This window comes from Glossina fuscipes, unplaced genomic scaffold, assembly GCF_014805625.2.
Source record: "Glossina fuscipes isolate IAEA_lab_2018 unplaced genomic scaffold, Yale_Gfus_2 87, whole genome shotgun sequence".
Classification (NCBI taxonomy): Eukaryota; Metazoa; Arthropoda; class Insecta; order Diptera; family Glossinidae; genus Glossina; species Glossina fuscipes.
This window is the reverse complement of record NW_023998441.1, coordinates 985,940-1,008,003: the sequence shown is the minus strand read 5'-3', so window position 1 is coordinate 1,008,003 and position 22,064 is coordinate 985,940. Positions and strand designations below refer to the sequence as shown.

The window sequence follows — 22,064 nt, the reverse complement described above, 5'->3', positions numbered from 1 at the left end:
CTGTTTTTATATGTAAACGGATAAATTAGAAACATATTTTCTTTATTGTGTAAACACATTTCTATACCTTAATAGCATTAATTTGATTGCGAAGCTCGTCCATTTTTTCGCGTGGTCCACCAATATTAGCAATTTTATGCTCAATTTTATTGACCCATTCAAGAAGGTTGGTTACATTTTGCTCGCATAAATTAAACTTTTCAAAGACGGCTTGCTATATAATTAATAGAGCAATAAGATATAATTTAAAGCAAATACAAAACCAAAAGGAAGTAAAGTGATATTCACCAATGGGGCGAATCATCAATACCGACCACTTCAAGAAAATATATGTGATCGTTTTCAAATTGTTCTCCTTCTAAATATTCATATCACAATTTCTTTTGGTGGTAGGTATAAAAATATTATTTCAATGGGTAATTTTTTTTAGATTTTTGCTTTGTGTTTCTTGCGTTTATAAATGTCGGTGTTTTTAGATCAAAAACACAAAATATATGCTTCAGAATCCGGATACAAAATATGTATAAAACAGAATACTTCATAAGCTTACAATATACATATGTAAGAAAAATAATACAAAACAATGTTACGAAATACGGCGACAACAATTATATAACAACTACAACAAAAAGTTAAAATAAGCAACTGTTAGACAACTGTTAGCAAATGTAATTTGTTAGTATGGGAGGCATTAAAATGTAGCTGAAAAAAAAAAAACTGAAAAAGGTAAACACATTTTAAATGAAATTTTAAGAAAATTAAAAAATATCAAAATATAATTTAATATGCAATAAAATTGGAATTTAGCTAAAAATAAAAATTTAAGGCAACCTTAGATTACCATTTTAAAACAAAGCAGAATACACGCGGCAATGCCATAATCTTCATTAGAGTTCCATACTGTCCGCCTTAGCTATAAGGATAAACAGTCCACGTACTCTTAACAAACCTGTTGTGTTGGATTACAATTTATGATACCTTAAGAAATGCACAGGCGGAAGACGGGTCTTTTCTTTTTTTTTGTTAAGGATTTATAAATAGACTTCATTTGAGAAGAAACAGGGGCGATCAAAGTTTTATATCTGAAATTTATTAGATATTTTTGATTGGGTTTAAACTTATTAAAGCACAGAAGAAGATATATAAGAAGTTATATAGCAGAACAATTATTTTCTTACATTTTTTCTGCAAAATTTATTTCTCCTTAAGAAAATCGTCTTTCTACATTTAGTATATTGTGTTTATGGAAAAAAGATGCAACAACCTTCCAATTATTTTTATTTGTGAAACATATATGGTGAAAATTGCCTTCCTTTTAGTGCTTTTGCTACCATTCCATTAAATGCTACAATAAATGGAGGCCTACACAATTTTCTATAAAACATGATATTTTAAAAAATAGCAAACGTTTTATGTGAACCTATTTTCTATCGATCGACAAATTTCGAGAAGTTTTCACCGTCTATCGATTTTTCAAAGCAGAATTGATTGTAATGTAGGTAAAATATGGTTTAGTGCGCTTAAGAAAATTGGGTCGAATGATACTGGCTTATAAACTTATACCGTTATGATGCAATATTTTTCTTTGTCAATCACAAAACGCATTTTTTTGGAGAAAATAAACTACAATGGTAAGATCGTTCTTTTCGCGAGTATGCAATTTTCGAAATTAATGTGCTCCAATGGTTGTATTGGACGATCAAATATGGAAAACTCCTAGGGATTTGTGTTACCACAATATTAAGAGGTTTTTTTATAGACGAATTGGGCAAAAACGCTGTTAAAATAGCATAAAAGAAATTGTTATTTAACAAAAGAACGTAATTGAAAAATTTAAAGACAACATAACCATGGTACAAGCCAGATCGTTTCATGGCGAATTAAGTACAATCAATGTCCAATGTATAAGCTTTAGAAATTCTTTTGTGCTCATTTTTTAGAGATTTTTATGTAGAATTTTAATCGAAATATTCATGCACAATTACCAAAAACAGCAAAATAATCCACAGCAGAATGCAGGAATGTACACGTTAAATGAAAAATTTATTGTTTACCCATAAACAAACTAAACGCATTTCTTTCACAATTCGTCTGGAAAAGAAAATTATTTTTCGACCGTACGAATTACACCGGTCTGCCGTACTGAACTATATAAAATACACATTGACTTAAGCGGTAGAATGCAGAACCTTATTCACTTTAATATAAATAAAGAAGAGAAACTTTGCTATATGCTTCTTTGCACTGATTTTAACCTTTTTTAAGTGTGCTACAATGGCATTTATATATATTATAACTTATTGCTTAGAGGGAAAGTAAAAGAGAAAGGCAACCGCAGTACAGTGCAATGTGTACGCGCAATAATAATAATAATAACAATAATAATAACAATAATAATAATAATAATAAGAAGAATGATAATAGTAATAACATAAATAGAGTAGAAGACTATTTGCAGGGTATAAGAAATGGCGAAGTCAAAATCCTTGATCTTGCGCATTTTTAACTTACCCTTTGCTCTGCTTTTAGTAGTAGACCTTTTTCAGCCGCTTCTGCAAAGTCCACGTTGGAATGGTCTACACATAACAGGCAACCTTTTTGCGAATCGACTAGCCCTACATTTATTGCTGCTGTAAACGGTATAATTTCTCCAGTAGAGCTATTGCGTATTACCGTTGACGAAGGTTCAATCAAACCGTTGGTTATCGCTTCAGCAAGTGTAATCGTTCTGGGTTTAGTAATATTGCCATTGGTATGGAAAGGATCAATGAAAGTACCGGTTGAAGGTATGTAAAGTTTAAAAGTTATAGCTTCGATCAAACTGAATGATCTTTTAGGAGTTATAAGTAAACCGCTTTCATAAGCCTCCTGCAAGCTGCATATTTTAGAGGTTTTTGTATTGACAACGTTCGCTTGGTTTGCATCTATTAGCCCTTTGCGAAATGCTTCCGGCAAACGTACTAACTTCGATTTAGCCAAATCTTTGACGAATGCCGAATCAGGATCCATAATACCTTTGGTAATGGCATCCTTAAGGCTGTATACTTTAAATTCTGGAGCGTTGTTTACGCTTTCTTCTTCTTGGCATTTTGATGAATTTATATAAGTGAGTACCCCACTCTTTAGGTCTAAGGCGTTGATCTCCACTGCGCGATCAAATGTTATAGGTTCACTAGCAAATATAACTGAAGTTGCGTCGAATTGAAAAATCGAGGCTTCTGGGTCAACAAAAGTTCGCTTACTCAAATCGATTATACCACTTTGTCGAGCGATTTCAAAGGATACTTCTTTGTGGGATTTGTAATCGCGCACAAAGGCAAACTTGGGGTCAATAATTTTATATGCGATGGCTTCTTCAAGTGACATCTCCCTAGGCCCATTAAATGAAACACTACCTGAAATATGCTCGTTTAAACAGCGACTATGTCTTCGGACCAGGTCTTCATCACTCATTGCTTTAGTCATCGTTACAAAAACCCCCCGTCGCATAGCAACGTCATAATTGTAGGATATTTTTCTGCCATGATCAAACACACGACCTTTTTCAACGTCAACGTCTCCCTTCTCAATAGCCAAAATGAGTGGTATGTCCTCGCCAGTAGCTAAGTTTTTAAAAGCTGTTGTTGTTGCATTAATTAAACCACTTTGTATGCCTTGAAGCAAATTACAGAAATCTCCTGAAATAGGATCGCAAAATGTACCGCTTTCGGAATCAAGCAGGCGCATTTTCATTATAAGTTCCAAATCGAAATATCTACGATTTGAGACGATTAAACCTTGAGCGCGTGCTTCCTGCAAATCGATTTGGTTTGACTCACTTAAATTATAACAACCGTTTATATCATCTATAAAATTGTGTTTAATAGAAAAAGCCAAATTTGTGTATTGTCCTGTTTTATGATTTTTAACCAAGCTTGCTGATGAACTAACAATTCCTTCTGCACAGGCTTCTTTCAGACTTAGTCTTCTGCCAGAAACAGGGTGAACAACTTTACGTGTTGCTACGTCATAAAATTTCATAGCCAAGAGCTCATATAATCCAAAATTGGAATTTTCGATATCAACAATTAACCCTAATTTCAACGCTTTATGTAACGATATAAACGTATTACTACCAGGTACGCGAAATACTCCCTCTATGCAATTAATGATTCCCATATGACATGTTTCGGCCAAGTCGTGCATATTTTCTGGTACTGCATCAAAATAGCAAGGTAGCTGAGAATTTATAACGAAATTTCGGATAGCTTCAAGCAAAGTAAGTTTGCGTTTATTATTTGGATCTACGAATTTTCCATCAATTTCATCAAAAAGACCACGATGCAAAGCTTTTTGCAAACTAATGGGAGCTCGCGTATCATTCAATATGCCTACATCGAAAGCATCTTTTATGGTAAATTTTTGATTGTTGTAAATTAATACAGCACTGCAGCTGTCAATCAGACCGGTTGCCTTAGCATCTGATAAATTAAATTCTTCATAAAGATCGGTATTTGAATCTTTTATTTGAACGCTCTCTTCGTCCAAGAGTTTATTCTCGATTGCTTCCGATAAAGATAATTTTTTTCCAGTCCTTGGATCCATGAAGGTGTCATCTTGTTCATTGTAAATTCTTTTTATAATAGCTTCCATTAAACTTATAGGGATCTGGGTTTCGATGAGAATCCCTCGATCAAATGCTTCCTTATAATCAATGGCTCTGTTGTACTTATCTTTTACCGTGCCTTTCTTTGTGTCGACAAATCCAGAAGCAATAGCCATTTCAAAAGACAATACTTTATCGGCAGTATTGACAATGGTCGAATTAGGGTCTAGAATGCCTCTACGAATAGCACATTCAGTTGAGAGTTTTTCTCTAGTTATTGTATTGCTGAACACGCCCGTTTTCGGATCATACAAACCTCGATATACTGCGTCTGGCAAACTGCGCTTACGTTTGTGGGGAATAAGTATTCTACTTTCCAGAGCTTCGGGCAATGACTGTCCAGTATTAGAGTATGGACTAATAACAAGACCGTGAATAGGATCGATGTAGCCTTTACTAATGGCTTCTCTTAAAGATATTATGCAATCATTTTTAGGATCTAGAAGTATAAGTTCTTCGGAATTTATAAGTTTTAAAACTAGTGCTGTCTGTAGGTCAACTGATTCTTCATCAATACTAAATCGTGCAGTGTTTGGATCATAAATCTCTCGTAACAAACAGTCCACTAAAGATAGCGGTTTCTTTGTGCTAAATATATAACCTTTCACAAAAGCTTCATCGAGTTGAATATTTGGACAGCTTAAGGTACCTTGGACAATGTCTAAAAGACCTTCTTTGATAGCTTGTTTACTCGACACAATCAAACTCTTTTCATCATTTTTAATCAGACAAGAATCTAGCTCAACGACACCAAATTCAATCGCTTGACGAATGCAGATCTCCTCCCCTGTGATGGGATTTAGAATTTTACCAGATCTAGGTATATAGTATTCTCTTTGCAACATTTCAGGTAAACTCCATGTGATATGATCAGTTTTTAGTAACTTTCTTTCCAGACCAACGTCTAATGATACTAGAATATTTGCCTTTTTATCTTTAATTTTTCCTATTTCAGTAACTACCAAATCATCTTCGAGAGCACAATCCAATTTGATTTCTCTCTTAGTTGTTGTATCAACAATCAAAGAAATTTTAGGATTAATAAGACCGATTTCAATAGATCTCTGCACATCGACTTGATTGTTAGATTCTAAATCATACAGCTTGCCAGTTGCTGGGTCGTAAAGCCCTTGTCGAACTGCAGCTTCGAGAGAAATTGGCTTGCGTGATCCAGGTACAAGAAAACCCAGTTTAAAAGCATCCTCCATCGGTATTTCTTGCAAGGTTTGTATATCGATTACGGTTCCAGCTTGCATATCAACAACTCCCAACTCAATTGCCATACGCAGCGGGATTACTTCACCGCTTACGGGGTCACGTACTGAAATAGACTGAATGTCAATTACGCCGTTATTAATAGCATCAACAATGGAAGAAACTCTTCCATCTTCAAGTATAACTTCCCCGGTTTTCTTATTGATTACATTTTCAATGGCAGCCTGTTTTCTTTCGTTGATCTTGGAAAGTACAATCCAATTACGATGTACGCTTTCGAAAAAGGAAATTTTTGTGCCAGTCTTTGGATCAACCATATGACCATTATTTCTGTCAAGCAGAGGACGTTCCAGGGCCTGTGTTAGAGACTCATATTGTTCCGTCGTAAAATTTTTTACCAATGTCGTTTCAGGGTTGAAAATGTTCATCTCAGAAACCAAGGCATGGAATGGTATCTTGCTGCCGGTTGAAGGGTTAGTAAAGTGTTCATTATTTTTGTCATAAACGTTCAGTCTACTGAGGTTTTCAATCGTGATTTGGTCACTGGTGTTCACCAAATAAGGGGACGGTCCAAAATTATTTACCTTTTGACTCGTCCATTGCATTTTATTACATTTCATTAAGTTATTTTTTAAAGACTCTTCCTTGGGCTCATACGCAGTCGTTTGAGAAATTAAATCAAAAGGAACTTGTCCAGTATTTGCCGTGACATCTGCTTTAAAACCGGGACAAGTCGAATTGGTTTTTGAACTTCGAGGAGAATTTATATGGTCTTCAGTATCCACATTTTGTGTTCTTTTTTTTTCTACTTGATTTTCATTTCGATCTGAAAATACATTTGCTTCGAGTTGTAAATCTTTAAAAGAATTATCTGGGTCGTGAAGAACGGGGCTAGCGCTCCTAACAAGTCTTTGTTCAGAAATACTTGACAATTTGTTCTGTTCCGTATCCACGTCCTCATTTGATTCTCTTTTTTTTTGTTTTTTTCCTTTTTTAAAAGAACCCTTAGTGATACCTGAATTGAATTCTTTGATTCCGCTAACAATTGACGCTCCGGCTAGCACATGTGCAGCGACAATCCCAGTCGTTCCCTTCGTTAAGGCTTCTTTAGCTTTATTTACAGTCGTATACGATGAACTTGGCTTGGGTTTTTCAGCTACTTCTGGTACGTAATTTTTTTCGATGTGTACTCTGGAAACGCATGACTGTCCTCTGTCATTACTTATTTGAGCAAACGAATTCAAGTGTTTCGTCTTTGCACGGTTGTCGCTCACGGTTGTTTCTAAAACATTCCCTTCCGAAGTGGAGCGTGAAACTTGTGTTTCAATATTTCGAAATTCATCGTTTGAAATTAAGACATATTCTTGTGTCAACTCTATTGTCTTCGTTGATATCTCATGTGCAGTGTTTACGCTGTCCGTAAAATTCGTTTGTGGCGTAGGTCGTTGAGATGCGACAAACTCGCATATAGGTTTCACGACTAGCACGCCCTTTTCTAGAGCTTGCCTAATCGATAAGTGGACATCTTCGTCCGGGTGAGAGAATGTTTTGTTCTCAACATTAATAAGACCCTCCTCAACAGCTTGAATTACTCCAATTGCTTTACTTTTTGGTGGATATGGAATGGACATGATAAATCCCTCCTTAATTGCTTTTTGAAGTGGAATTTGAATCTTCAATTCTGGATGAATTATCGAAGCTGGCTTAGTTTTAAGTAAACCTCTTTCAACAATAACTGCAAAGGTCATACCAACCGGGGGAATCGGCATAAGCGAAGGTTTTAAATCGCTTTTCGTTTCAAATATATTTAACGCTATGCTTTCTGTTAAACTTAGTGATTTCTTATTAACTTTAAATGTACATTCGTCAGCGTCAATAATTTTTTTTTCGAAAGCGTCAATGATCGTGCACTCAGCGGGTTCCTTAATTTTTGAAAAAGGGTCCAGTATCTCACAAATTATTGCTTCGTGAATATTTAAAAAGCACGCACTTTCTGGATGAATGATTTTGTTAGTTTTTGTGTCAATAAGACCTTGCTCCATGAGCTTAGGTATAGAAAGGCTTTTCACTAATGGGATAAGAAGGCCAGCCGCATCAGAGTCTATAATATGTGCATCCACAGCTTCGTGTAAATTTAATATACAATTACGCTGAGGATCAACAACTTTGCCTTTATTACCATCAACAAATCCAAGATCAATGGCTTCAGAAATGGACAAGCGTTCATTGTTCTCGTTTATAAAATTTTGCTCATTCTTTAAAATTCCATAAGTTTCCCCATCAATGGCTCCCTTTTCTAAAGCCTCTTTCAACTTCAATCTAACTTTGCGAATCTTATGGAAAACACCTATTTTTTCATTACGCATTGCCCTTGCAATGGATTTTTGTGTTATAAGATTATCTTTAGCTATTGTACCCCTTTCATAAGCAACTTCAGCAGTGATCTGTTCGTTTGTAGATGGATTCGCTATAAATTTTACTAAATGCAATGCATCTTCTGCAGCCACCAACGGCGTACCCGATACTGTCAATACGCCCTTTTGAATAGCCGTTATAATATTTAAACGGCACCCTGATTCAGCCAAAATAGAGCAAAGTTCAGGGTCATATATTTTTCGGTCTACGGACTCTCTAAGGGAAATATTTTCTTGCGTTTCGGGATCAAAAATGCGAATAAGTTTGTCATCTATTAATCCAAGACGAGCAGCTTTCAAAATGTTTTCAGTTTGACCACTTTGAATGAAAATTACCAAAGCAGTTGAAGGATCGTAAATAATTCCTGGAGCAATTTGTAGTGGTTCAGGAGAGAATATTTCACATTTAGCAGTCTGAGAATTTTCTTTAACCATAATTGATACTTGATCACTTCCAATGAATTTATCATTTAAGTCACCACTATTTGAGTGGTTCTCCGTAAACGGAATATCAAGGTAATTGTCGACATATTGCTGCAGATTTGCTTCGTTAGGATCCATGTCCGCAACCCTCTGCTTAGCCATAATAGTTATAGTGGATTTAAATTTTTTGGCGGATTCTGATAAATTGTCATTGGAATCTACTCCAAGCAAACCATACGTTAAGGCCTGTTGAATGGAGTAAGTCATACCTGTGTTTGGGTCCGTAAACATCTGTTTGTCTTCGTCTACCAGTTCCTGTCGAATTGCTTCCGTGAATGATAGTGCCTTTGTACTGGGCAGACGGAGTTGCTCTTTAGTATGAATAGTCACATAACGATTAACAGTGCGTGTCACAGTTTCCGTGGTTAATGTAATATTAAGAAGACTACTTAAACGCAATGCACCTTCTGCCGTTATAAATTTACGTTTTAAAGCTATATCAAGAGGAATGGTTTGGCCACTTTTAGGATCAAGGAGGCAACCGCTCTTAGGGTTAATCAGATTGTGATAGCACAAATCTAATAAGTTAAATTCTTTACCGCTCGCGTTTTTTATGCCTACTTTTTTGTGAAACATTTCGTACACTTCTGATCGGATTAAACCTTCGATCATAGCTTCTTCTAAAGATTTGTATGTATCTCGTATTATCTCTACAGTAAAGCCTGAACTTGAACGATGCAATATCCCGCGAGATAAGGCCACGTTGAAACTAAAAAAGTCGTTACTTTGCCTATCTTTAAAACCATCTATATCAAATATAGGGGTCTGCCTGACACTACTAATTAAGCCACGTTCTACAGCCTCAGGTATGCTGAAAATTTCGCCAGTCGAAAAGTTTCTGTATTGGGATTCAGCTGGCAGTATAATATCATCCTTTATTGCATTTTGCAGTGTTACCAATTCGCCTTTTTTTCTAGTGATGCATTTTAAACTGTCAAAATCCAAAACCCCTACTTCAATAGCTTCCGTGATAGTCAGCTTTTTTCGACACATAGGGCTAGTAATTCTTGCCATTTTATCCATCAAATTCTTATCACATACATCTTTAAGGGTACACGGTTTCGTAATAAGTTGAAGAGTCTTAGCATCATGAAACGACAACTTTTCTTCTGTGCTTTCATTTATATAGTGACCCATTGCTACGTTTAATATACCTCTTCTGATAGCTTCCTCTACTGTAATCTTTGAGTCGTTACTAACATCAACAACTTCACGAATGCTTGGATCTATTATTTGTTTAGCTATAGCCACATCCAGTTTGAACCTTTCACCCGAATTGCGATCGGCAATCCATCCGTCACTGTTAACTAACCCATGTTCTATAGCATCGCTTAAACATAGAGCATTTGATTTTATTGTTACTGATTCATGTCGAACAACATAATCGGGTGTAATAGTTTCAGTGTCGGAATTTCTATTGATAGTTTTAAATTTGTCAAGTTTATCTATATCTGCCAAGTTTTTTTCTTCATTGGGCTTTACCATGGCTTCGCGATCTGCTTTCTTTCTATTATACTCTTCTTGCAGAACTTCAAGCTGTGAAATATTTTTTGTCTCAGAATCAGATCTAGGATCCATTAGCTTATAGAACGGTTGAACATCGATTAATTTCCGGTTAACGGCCTCCCCTAAAGGTATTCGATCATCACTGGCCAACAATCTGCCAGCGTTCACGTTTAAGGCAATCGGTTGCGTGGCTTCATTTATCCTCAGAGAACAACCAGGGCTTATATCTGATAATGCCTTGCAGTCAGGAACTTGTCTGTTGTTTTCCAATTCTATATTTTTTTCCAAATTGGCACTTTCCTTTTTCTCTGTTTGTGAATCACCCTCACTAATAGCTATTGCAATTCCAATTGGTGTGCGGATGTCTTTAATAGAGGCGTATCTGAAGAAAGAGAATTTTGTTGACAATTAAATTGTTCAAGACGTATAAGTACGAGGACAATATAGTCCAAGCCTTGTAACTACTTTGAAGATCTCCATTTAACAAAAACTTTGCAAAAATAGAAATTTCGGACGGAAAAGCAACCCTCTTCGTGTTAAAGTTTCTTAAAAACTCACGCCGTAAGGCAAGTTATTCTATATCAAAGTACTATTTTTACGTTTTACGCCACAGTAGGTATAATCTCCAGCAAGATTTTCAACTTTCACTTTGCCTAAATTTTGGAAAGTTGAAACATGAGTCGCCAGCAAAAAGATAAAAAAAGAGAACGGCGTTTACACCATATCATCAAAGGTGAAAAATAAATGATAATACTGACGCTTGTACCACCTATTTTATGGAATCAGCTGAGTGTAGTGTATTTCGGCGTACACAAACCAAAAAAAAAGGGGGAATATAAGTATTCCGCCCAAGGACCTACAAGGCATATGGCTTAGGATGCTTATAGTTAGGGCCTCAAAGTTATTCAAACTTACCAATTGCACGCCCGCAACAGTTATCATCCCGAATTGAAAAAGATTTTGAGGCCAGGTTAGGAAGATGATATATTTCAGTCATTGCATTTAGGTCGTACAAAATCGAGTGTTTGTAGACCTAACAATTTATCATGGACATAAAAAATAAATTTGCTACCGATCCAAGACTTTTGTCTCCGTCATTTCAATAGACTGAAACCAGCAACTGCTTCTTTTTACTAGTGATATCAAAGATCAAACTTAGTTAACTAGTGTTGTCGCGGTTTGCGAGTATATGATCGGATATTGCTTCAAACGATGGCTATACAACCATCACCAAAATGGTTTCGAAGACTGCAAATATTCAAAGATCTTGTAAGAATCCCAACAAATGCAATTTCTGCAAGCCTTTCACAACCCCACAACCGACACTCATTTATACTTAATAATAGGCCGAAATTCGGTTGATAGTCATAAAAGAAGATAAAATAAAATTAAATAAAAAGAATAATGTTTATGAATTTATTTTTCTGTGTGTTTCAGCTGTCAGCTGCCTAGCATGAAAGATAATTTTAGCGCAACTTCATTTTATAACATTGCGCTAGAGCCCCAACGCTTTCTACAAGAATGTCTTATATGCGCATCGTTACAAAGAGAAACGAGACATTAATCCTTTAAAATATTACATTAAAATCTGAAAAATGAAAAATGTATACTCACTGGGTTGTTGTCTTGTTCGTCGTGGTGAAACAATCATAATTTTTTGTAGTAGGTATTTTATGTCTTTGTAGAATTTTAAGTGGTTCTTCAAGACTTTCTGCAAATTTCTAGAAAAATCAAATACATATGGATATGTGTACATGGAATGTTACTTTAATAAAATAAGGAATATTTTTCGGAAATGTTTACCTGAAATTCAAATGCGTAATTGTAATCATAGTTTTCAGCCATTTTAATTGCATTAATTAAGAATTATTTAAACCGTAAACAATTTCGCTCCTTTAGAGAATTTGGTTTTCTCGAGAAAATTTATGTATATGTATTAATTTCAGTTTAGTTTAGTTACACGTAAATCAAAATATTTTAGGTAACATAATTTGAATTCTCCTATTTCGATATTGCACGAAGTTGGTTAATCAATATCGTTTTTCCATTGACAAATTTACTAACCATCACTAACATTCACTGTTAAGAATTTATTTATGTATTTAATCAAGTACTCGTTAATAGGATGGCTGCTATATTAAATTTCTGTATCTGTTAAACTCATCATTCTTCTTCATTGCTAACAAATGTTATTTCTACCAACTACCAAACGAATTAAATTTTTTCTTATTAAAAAAGTGAGGTCATTTAGAAAGGAAAAAAAGGCAATTCATAGTTAGAAGTAAACTACACATTTAAAATTAATTTTCATTTCATCTTTTCATATCAATCAACGAAGGGTCATCCTTCAAAACGTTTGCAACGCTCAAAAAAAGACCGCAGAGATCTCCTAAGGAATATATTTTTTTCATCAGTGTCAAATTGCGAATCGATCTAGGCGTGTCTGCTCGTCCAACTAACAACACGCAACATGCACAGAGTGTCTCTATTTTCAAAACCAAAAACATTGACCTTTTTATTTGCCTGCTTCTATCCAATCCTTTTTCTTCGTTTTTTTTGTACACTGCATCACTTGCGTTACAGGATATATTAAGATTGTTGGGAAGTATACAATAACTGCTAGGAGTTGTAATGGACTCACCATTCATTATACCAATCGGTTTGGAATCACTTTTCGATCTAAGCTTTTCTGTCCTGCCACCCGTTTGATCTCTGTCTATATATGTCTGTGTTTAATCAACAAGTAGCAAATTTTGACGTATTTTGATAAAATTTGCTCCGGCGTTATGTTTCGTTTCAAAGACGAACGATATTCAGCATGCTTGGGATCGAACAACTCAGCACCTTATTTTGAAAAGCCGTTACATGAAAAATTATAAGGCGTTATGAATAACTGCGTTCAGGAAGGAGTTTCTTGGTATGTACTGGTAAATCGTGGCGAACTATAAAGTTTACCTTTGCTTAAGACAAAATTAGTGGGTGTAAATTCATATTTGTTTATTTTGTTTTATATTTTTTTTCAGGCTTTACTTAATTCTTTCAAGGAATTTGCATTATTTCATTCAGTTAAATGGGTGAAAAGGTTTTTTAAGCACTAACAAATTCTAAGAAATTTACGTTGAGTAATTGTCACCATAGGCTACGAATTGGAAAAAAAAATTTTTTTTTTCTTTCAGCAACTTTGCAGAATTTTTTTGAGTGGATATATAAGCTATTCTTATTGGCTCAGTTCTGTTAATCCCAACAAACAAACAAAAAAGAAGAAATTTGCGTTATTTCATTCGTTTATTGCGGGTGAAATCCAAGGCCATTCAAGTCGAAAACAATGTTTGACATCATATTAAAAACACTTCATTTAAATTTTTAGATTTTCGTCTGTTGCAAGTTTTTGAAACAAATAATCGATTAAAGAATGAATTTATATCGTTTCACCTTCCACTCCACATTACGTTGCGATTTCAACGAATCCATGTGGAATCATGCAGGGGTAGCAAAGAACTATCCACTATATATATATTGGAGGATCCCCCAAACATCATCAAGAGTTATCCCAATTTAGTAAACTTGTTTGCTTCCCAAAAATTTTACCATTTTTCATTGTCAGGCATAAAAAAGTGATTCTGAATCGATAGATAGAATAAAAGATGGATCTATCTGAAGCTCATCTGGGTGTTACATACGTCCGCACAAACTTAATACACTCCGTACTTCAAGTGGGGTAGAGTATAAAATTAAAAAAAAAGGGAAAAAATTTGCTTGTCCTATGGATAGTCCTGGCTGGTTTCTTTTTCATTTTTGTGAAATGCACCTGGACTCTTTTATAGTGCGTTTGTAGCAGTTTATGAGTTGTGAACAAAAAAACCAGCAATCACTGGTGTTTTCATTTAACGTGGCGCGGTCTCCTTCCATTTTCTACGCAAGAACTTTCATCCAATTTTTCGCCCAATTTGAATCGCATATTTTATCTTTTGCGACCGGAGGGATTTTCCACAGACAAACAGACAGGTGGGTATGCCTAGGTAATTTACGAATTTCGCACTGACTATGTATACGTATACTTTTTTATTGATCTTCTGAAGCTTCTTCATGGATATTGCAAAAATTTTGGCAAAATAAATTTGCCTCTGTTCGTTATGGGTACAGTTCGAATTCTTATTTTTGAATAAAGAAAAGCGTTTCCATTTCCAAGCCAACCTTAAGGGAATGATGAACATTTGCTGTAACCAGTGAGCTTAAAATTATTCGCAAAACGCGTCAAGAGCTACGAAAAATGTGTCAATGGGTGATTGGAAGTTTGAAACTAAATTTTCGCTTTGGATCGGAATTTTTTGAGTATCAGTGAACCGCGTCATTAATATTAATCGTCTTAATTTTGAGCAACTTTAAGACTTCCGACAGCACAAAGAGATTCGATCACAAAATTATCCGTAACGCAAAGGGCATTCCTAGACTCAATGCTGTTTTTACTTTTATGTTTACCTTGCTTTTTTCTATGTTTTTTTTTTTACTCCTATGCTTAGCTTGCTCTTTTCTATGTTATGTATGAATATTAAAAATAGAACGTTTGCGTAACGAAGTTTTTTTGAGATCCACACTACGCAGCCATTCTACGCCATTATGATTGTTATGAAAAGCGAGAGCTTTTTTATCGTATCTCACAATCGATAAAACATTGTGATCATATGGATGATATGAATGAAATAAGAAATTTTATAACTGTCTGTAAATATCGCCTTGTCGACGTAGCAGGATAGGTGTTGACAAAGAAGAGCGACTTTAATTTTTTATTTTGTCCGATTAATAAATGTAATAAATTAATGAAGCTAAATAACTACTTAGATACAAGAGGCAGGAAACAAAACATTAAATCAATATTAAAGCAAATCATCACGATGTGGGCCAAAAAACAAAGAAAGACAAGCTGTTGAAAGAGGAACTTTCGCGTGAGTAAAACCGAAATTAATGCAAAGGCCAAAAATAAGAGAATGATTAATTTAAAAAATATATTGTGCGTACAATTACTGGAGTGCAAAGGTTGTTTTTGTTGTAAAACTTTTTTTTTTTGGTTATTTCTTCTTTCTCGAAGTAATGAGTACTTAAAGAATAGTTTTTATGATAGTTTATGCAATTTTTAAAATACACACACAAGTATATAAATATATTGTCCACATATTCATGATAATTCGTCCCGCGCACAGGTAACTTCTTATTGTTTACAAATGTAATTAGAAAATTATTCAAATTTATGTAATTTGAAATGAAAGGCTACATTTGCACGCGAACTCAGTTATATTCAATGTAAGCACGGCATAGTTTGTATAAAATAGAAAAATGTATATGTAAGAGATAAATTAATCGTTATTATTATCGTTGATGTCACACATTTTTTTTTTTTTTTTTTTGTTAATTATTATATTTTGATAATTTCAGTGTAGGCAGTATAACAACCATCGTTTAATTTTTGATATTAAATCAACGCAGCAAAACGTCACCTCTCATGTTATAATTTAGACTAACTAAAGCGGTTATTATAGAAAATTTAAGAGCAAAAAAGCTGCAAGAGAAAACTTGCAAAGTCTTTCTGCACAACAGAGGAGCTTTTAGTTAAAGTTGAGGAAGTAGAGAGAAAAATGTGTGCTATGTATACAGGCAGAGACAATTGAAATACATTTTTTTACTCGTAAAGACACTCTTTTTACGTGTTATTTCAAAGAATCATTATTATAACAAAGTTTAAAAGAATCTTTATTTGATAGATCTTTATAGCATATGAAAAAGTTTGGCGATGGCTATTAAATGAGCTTTTATAAAAACTTTCAAGCAAATGTCATTTTCAAAATACTTCCTTTCCAGCTTACGAAAAACAGTACAGACGAGAAATTGTGCTATTAAGGGGACGTACAAGAGCCTTGAATCAGAATAAAATTTTGTTTCAATCATAAAATTAGGTGTCATAAAGACTGGTGCTATGGAAATTTCACCCAAGCTCCTTAGTCGGAGAAGAAAATTATGCGAGTTAACATTGTATATAAGCAGTTTAAAATTATATTAACTGGGTAAATAAATATGTTAAGCATAAATCGATATTCCTTTCGTTCATTACACATTTGTCCACCACGAACATTTCTTTACATTTTTAAACCGGATAGGCAATAGTACAATTTTGCGTCGATTTAATCACCTTATATCGATATATATATATTCCCAGTTAATGCCCACAGATCTTTTGAAAGGCCATATAGGATAGGATAGGATATTAACAATAAAGACCCAAAAATACTAAAGCTTACATAATATGTTGAAAACACACAACGACATTAGCCCTAGAATAAAATATGTATTACGTTAATATATAAGTATGAAATAGACATAAAATGGATATTACATCCACGTTTATTGAATGAGCTTTCAAGTAAACATTCCTAATAAGGTATAATATACACATTAATATGGCTTACCAAGCGCTCAAATTCATTTGCATCAATCGCGACCTGCAATCGTTGATATAGCTGTTCTAGGAGATATTGAAATTTCGTGTTTAAATTATTGCAAAAAATGCTTAAATTTTGCACCGCAACAGGGTCAATATTATCCCAATCTTGATGAGGTGGCGAAAATGAGGGACGCACCTCTAACAACCAATCAATGAAGTGTAAGCACTTGCTGTCGTATATCTTCCATGATGTGAACACAGATTGTTTTGCAGAAGATGTTGTCATTTACCAAAGTTAAAAGTTAGTATAGTTAAAATAATAGTGCAATATTCTAATTGATACGGGATAAAATGTCTCTTAATACATCATGAAGCTTTAAGGGGTTTTTTATACAAAGTTCATTTATTTGTTTTCAATTCGAAATTATGTTTCCTTCACATTTTGTTTTAAAAGAACATTCAGTTGATTTAAAACTACACTCGTTTTAAAATGTATTTTAATGAGTAAATACGCATCGTCTTATAAGAGAAATGGACCGTATCTACTCATTTTTAGAAAAATTACCTTAGCTTCTCTTAAGAGTCTTTTCCCAGATAAGTTAATATTCTCAATTTTTGCTTTTCGTTCCAAAGCTTCACCAAGCATCTTCTGTGAAATTACGGATTGCGTTGGTTGACATCGTTGCGAAAAAAATAAATTTGGTGCGTTTGTTATATATGTATTTTAAATAATGTTCAGTGTTTTAGGGAAGTTTGGTTTGCGTTGTTGTTCGGGACAAGGATGAGGCAGAGATACAAAATAATTAAAAAAAAATACAATTAGTGCTATTTTAACTACAATGAGTTAGTGCAGACTAAATTATTGTAATTTTAGCAAATGTGAACGTTACAAATCAAATCTACTGATACGAAATGAACAAAAATGTACACCTACAAATACGGAAAAATAGGGTGATCTTGCGTATAAATATATACACCTGTCAAGTTATCAAGAGTTATTTTAGTTGCACTAAATAATTCGAATTTTAACTCAATCTAAATTTTTCCTATACATTGTTCGACAAATGTCCTCTGTCACCATTTATCTTACATATGTAACAAGATGTAAATAAAGTCAAACAATAATATGCAAATATCACAGACGCACTTTATATGGTTCTTTTTGAAGCCGACAAATTTAGGCAACAGATCCACAACATATGTACATAAAAATATAGTAGTGTAAAAATATTCTAAAGCATTATAACGAACAATACCGTCACCATAACATATAAAAATATTTCCTAATAAAGAAGTTTCATATACTTTGTGCTTCAGGTTTTTTTTTTTAGAAAGAATTAATTAAATTTTTTAAAATCGAACGTGCAAAATTGCAGCCGATTTTTTTCAACAAAAGAAAAAAACTAAAAAATTTATAGTGAATAGACATAAACGGCCTTATGAACGTGTTGTCCAGAAAGACCGAGATGTTATTTTGCTTCTTCTAAAAAGAAGAAACACATTTTCATTATTACAACGTACTTACGTCTAGTTCGTACGCAGATGTTGCGGCAGGCATAGCAGATAATTTTTCAGTAGTGCCATCGACCCATGATTCCTCCACCTGTATACTTGAGTGAAGATTTTTCATCATAACGATCGCGTTTTCGCATGAACGCATTCTACAACAAAAGAACAACGAGACAGGCGGTCCTTATATAAACTGTATAGAAGTAGACTTTAAAAAAATATATTGAATATTGACAGTGATGAGCGCCTTATTATGCTTATAAGGCTTATACGTGTCGAAAGTAAACCATGCATGAAGAATAGTAGCAGGTATTTTGTAAAAAATGCATAGAGACGAATTAGGTAATGACGCTGTGATACATCACTAACCATATTAAAGTCAAGCCAATGTAAAATTCATAAATTCTATTTTTCAAATTTTTCATGAGTATGAGGCTTGGTCAATAATTAATATGATTTGTTAAGTTAAGTTACGAATGCATACTTCTTAATGCCAAAGACGGAATAAAAAAGCCAAGATATTAACGTGTCCTTCGAAAACATAACGTTTTCTTTGTGTATCAATGTGCATAATAGAGAAAATATAGACAGCATTTTTATATATTATAATGGCATTTTTACCACCATCTATAGTACGGGGAGTACTAAGTTTATGCGGATGTACTGAACACACGGAAGGACTTAAAATACAAATCTCCTTTTACTATAGTTCCGCTTGCCAAAAAGGAATAGAATGCGAGCACTTTTCCGATCACTCCCCCTATCAAAAAAATTTATTGTCGTAATTTCGCGACAGATATTGCCGTGTGATAGATCGACATATCAAGTTGGCGTAAAAATTTTGATTTTTAGTTCCATCTCATAATGCCATTCCTAAAACCGTAAGGTTTTATATGACCAAAAGATATAATTTGTTAATATTTGATAGTAAAAATTCGATAATAATAATTGAACGTAAAAAGTTTAGTTCACGTGAGTCTGTTTTTTGATCCCACCACGTGTAAACTTATGATGAGGTGCAAGTGTTCCTTAGTCGTATCACGAAAGTAAGTTAAGAATTGTAGCGGACTACATGGTGTAGGGTATGTAATGCTGCTATAATGTTTTTAATGGATTTGCAGAAAAACTTTTCCATACCTTTCTGCTAATTGATTACAAATAGCGCTCCAGCGTGTATTCAAGCGCTCTACATTCGAGTGCAAACGCTTTAGATCATTTAACACCTTACTCGGTACACCCATTCGCCCCAGTTGATCCGCTGCATCAGTCATTTTCTCCATATGTGGCTGCTGTTGCGTTACTGCTTCTTGTATTTGAGAGAGTTGTTTGAATATCATCTGCAAGCCTTCCGGTGTTGACGGCAAATCTCGGTGTCTACCTAGTTCATTTTCGATTTCTGATATAAAGTGCTCGTTATCATCCAATCCGATAAGCGATGTTTCAAGCAATTTTAAGCGATCTTTATGTAAATTACTCAAGGAACTTAATTCCTTCCATAAAACCATTAAACTGTCGAGGCTCTTTTTCAGAGCAGGCGTTTTAAGGACGATAGTGCGGAAGGTCTCTTGCAGGTGTTGCAATTCAGGATCCAATAAATGTAAGCGACGTTCGTAGTCGGAATGTATTTGCAGAACGTGATCCAAAGAATCCACATCGCGCGGTAAAGGAGCGCTTATATTTTGTTCCAATTCTCGCGCCATATCTTCCAATTTAGCCTTGACAGAAACGCACTCTTCGGTAAAGATGCGACTAGCTTTCTTGCTTTCCTCTGGGAATGAAGAAGATGTGAAGAGTTGCTTATAAAAATATTTTTAAACAGAAGCCTACCGCATCTTTTGCGACAAATAAACAAATGTTTCATAATTTAAAAGTATTTCGCTATATGAATGTAGTTCATTGGTTAATCTAAAAAGACTAAAACCAACAGCTCACTCTCGCTATATATTTATCTAAAGTTTTAATCACTATGATGTTGGGCGAAGGTGTCAATTAAAATTTAATTGCATCTATTTAAACAAAAACACAGTTATTGCATGACAAACAATATGTGAGAATATATATTCAATTCTTAAAAACGCATTTGAGCTCTTAAACTGTTCGTATAGGAACCATATTATAGCTTTTTTTCTTCTATGGTTGTAATTTGCAAAGCTCTCGTACTTAGCACGCTTAGGTGAAATTTGGCACAGACAAATCTATTCTCTCATACGAAACTTTTACTTGGCCCTTACTTGACAAGTTTTAATTTTTCAGTTTAATCTTATAGTTGTTGTGAACTCCAACCGGGAGAAATAACGATTTGCTAATCATATGAAATCATATTTGGAGTAAACCAGACACTAATAACTATGTTTATTTCAATTTGATGGTCTAATCGGCAGCAAATTGAGAGAGATAATATAATTTTGAAATGAACGCCCTTATTTAAAATTCAAAGATCAAGCTTTGAGTACGCTAACTACTTTTAAATTTAATCGAGAAATTAATACTCTCACCTTCGGCTCTAGCTCTCTTTTCAAATTCATCAAATAAACGATTCACCTCTTCCATTTCGCGGCTTAAACGACGAAGTTGAGGATCGTTAGGGTCACCTTCGCTCAGTAATTTGTCTGCATCATCATTTAAGGCGCGTCTAATAGCCGTACGTTGTTCAGGACCCATCGCCAAAAACTGATCAAAATCCCAACTTTTTACCACGCGTATGGTAGCGAAAATCATATTTTGGCGTAGACGTAAGTGCTTTTTCTGCCACAAATTAATCGAGCGATCAAATAAGCGTTTTAATCTTTCCGCAGCAGTAGTCGCTTCTTTATCTGGCGGAGGAATTAACAAGCAGGCACTCGGTATCGGGCCTTCGAAATCCTTCGATGTGCGCACCCTCCATTTTAATCGACCTGAATTGTCCAACAAAGTGCAAGTTTCACCCTTGTCTATTTGAATCTGTCCTTGCTGTTGGTAGGCGCAAATTGCTTGTACAGATCCCGGTTGACTCAGAGGCTGGCGTCGTTTTGTCAAAGGAACAATTGTTTGTGCTCTGTGTTGCAGGTTGGCTACAGTTTCTCCGAATGCATTAAATTCTTCACGGAGGTCTTGCATTCCTCTTAACAAGTTTTCACCTTGATCAAGTCCAAAATCCGATTGAGAGTATTTGTTGTTTAACGTTTCATCACGATTGATCAACCACTGTTCTGCATCCTTAATTTCCGCAAAAAATTGATGATATTCGGTTGCATGTTTAAGGTGCACTTCCAGACATAGAGTCAGTTGCAACAACCAAGCCCATTGCTGTTGCAAAACTGTCAAATGACTTTCAATACACTTCGAAGCAGGATGCTGCTGATTAAGTAAAGTCTCGCCGCGATCCAAAATGGTACCAAAATGTAATTCCCGCTTTTCCAAATCGGACATTAGGTTCTAAAAGAAGGTAATAAATGCCACTATCATTGAACATTGAAAAAGCTTTAAAAAAAAATGCGTTTTAGAAAAATCATACACTTATTTCAATCAACTTTCAAAATAACAATTAAAACGAGTATAAATAAAATAGTGAATCACGGCCCGCTACAAAACACCCTACATCATCCTGCCGTTATTCATATAGAAACTTTTTAAAATAAGGCGTTATACGAGAAGTGGTCAAAAAATTATACGATCCATTTACTTAACGTTTGTCCTTGGGCCAACAAAATAAATAAAGGAAAAGAATTTGTAAAAATATCTCAAAAATTGCGACCTGTAAAAAGAGCTGTAAAACAAGGAAAGCTCAGATTAGATGGTAATTCTACATCCACCGGTATGATAAAAGGAGGGACGCTAGTTCTAGTTCACGGACGTTTCGTACATCCGCATACTTATTATA

The 22,064-nt window shown here is 34.5% G+C and overlaps 1 protein-coding gene across 48 annotated transcripts in view; it reads right to left on the bottom strand.

Annotated features, from left to right (window-relative positions):
- The window catches only part of LOC119638285 (microtubule-actin cross-linking factor 1), a 70,764-nt gene that overhangs the window by 23,773 nt on the left and 24,927 nt on the right, over positions 1-22,064 (bottom strand). For 41 of the 48 annotated variants that reach the window (XM_038034991.1, XM_038034995.1, XM_038035012.1 and 38 more), the window contains 8 exons: positions 20,701-21,619; positions 19,343-19,973; positions 18,222-18,357; positions 17,262-17,345; positions 16,722-16,937; positions 11,878-11,984; positions 2,512-10,645; positions 68-214 (listed from right to left, as the gene is read on the bottom strand). In XM_038034991.1, the coding sequence (XP_037890919.1) occupies positions 68-214; positions 2,512-10,645; positions 11,878-11,984; positions 16,722-16,937; positions 17,262-17,345; positions 18,222-18,357; positions 19,343-19,973; positions 20,701-21,619 (10,374 nt within the window). Of the gene's footprint in view, positions 1-67; positions 215-2,511; positions 10,646-11,877; positions 11,985-12,066; positions 12,466-15,279; positions 16,689-16,721; positions 16,938-17,261; positions 17,346-18,221; positions 18,358-19,342; positions 19,974-20,700; positions 21,620-22,064 lie in introns of those variants that run through there. The other 7 variants (XM_038035005.1, XM_038035003.1, XM_038035006.1 and 4 more) reach the window with 5 other exon arrangements.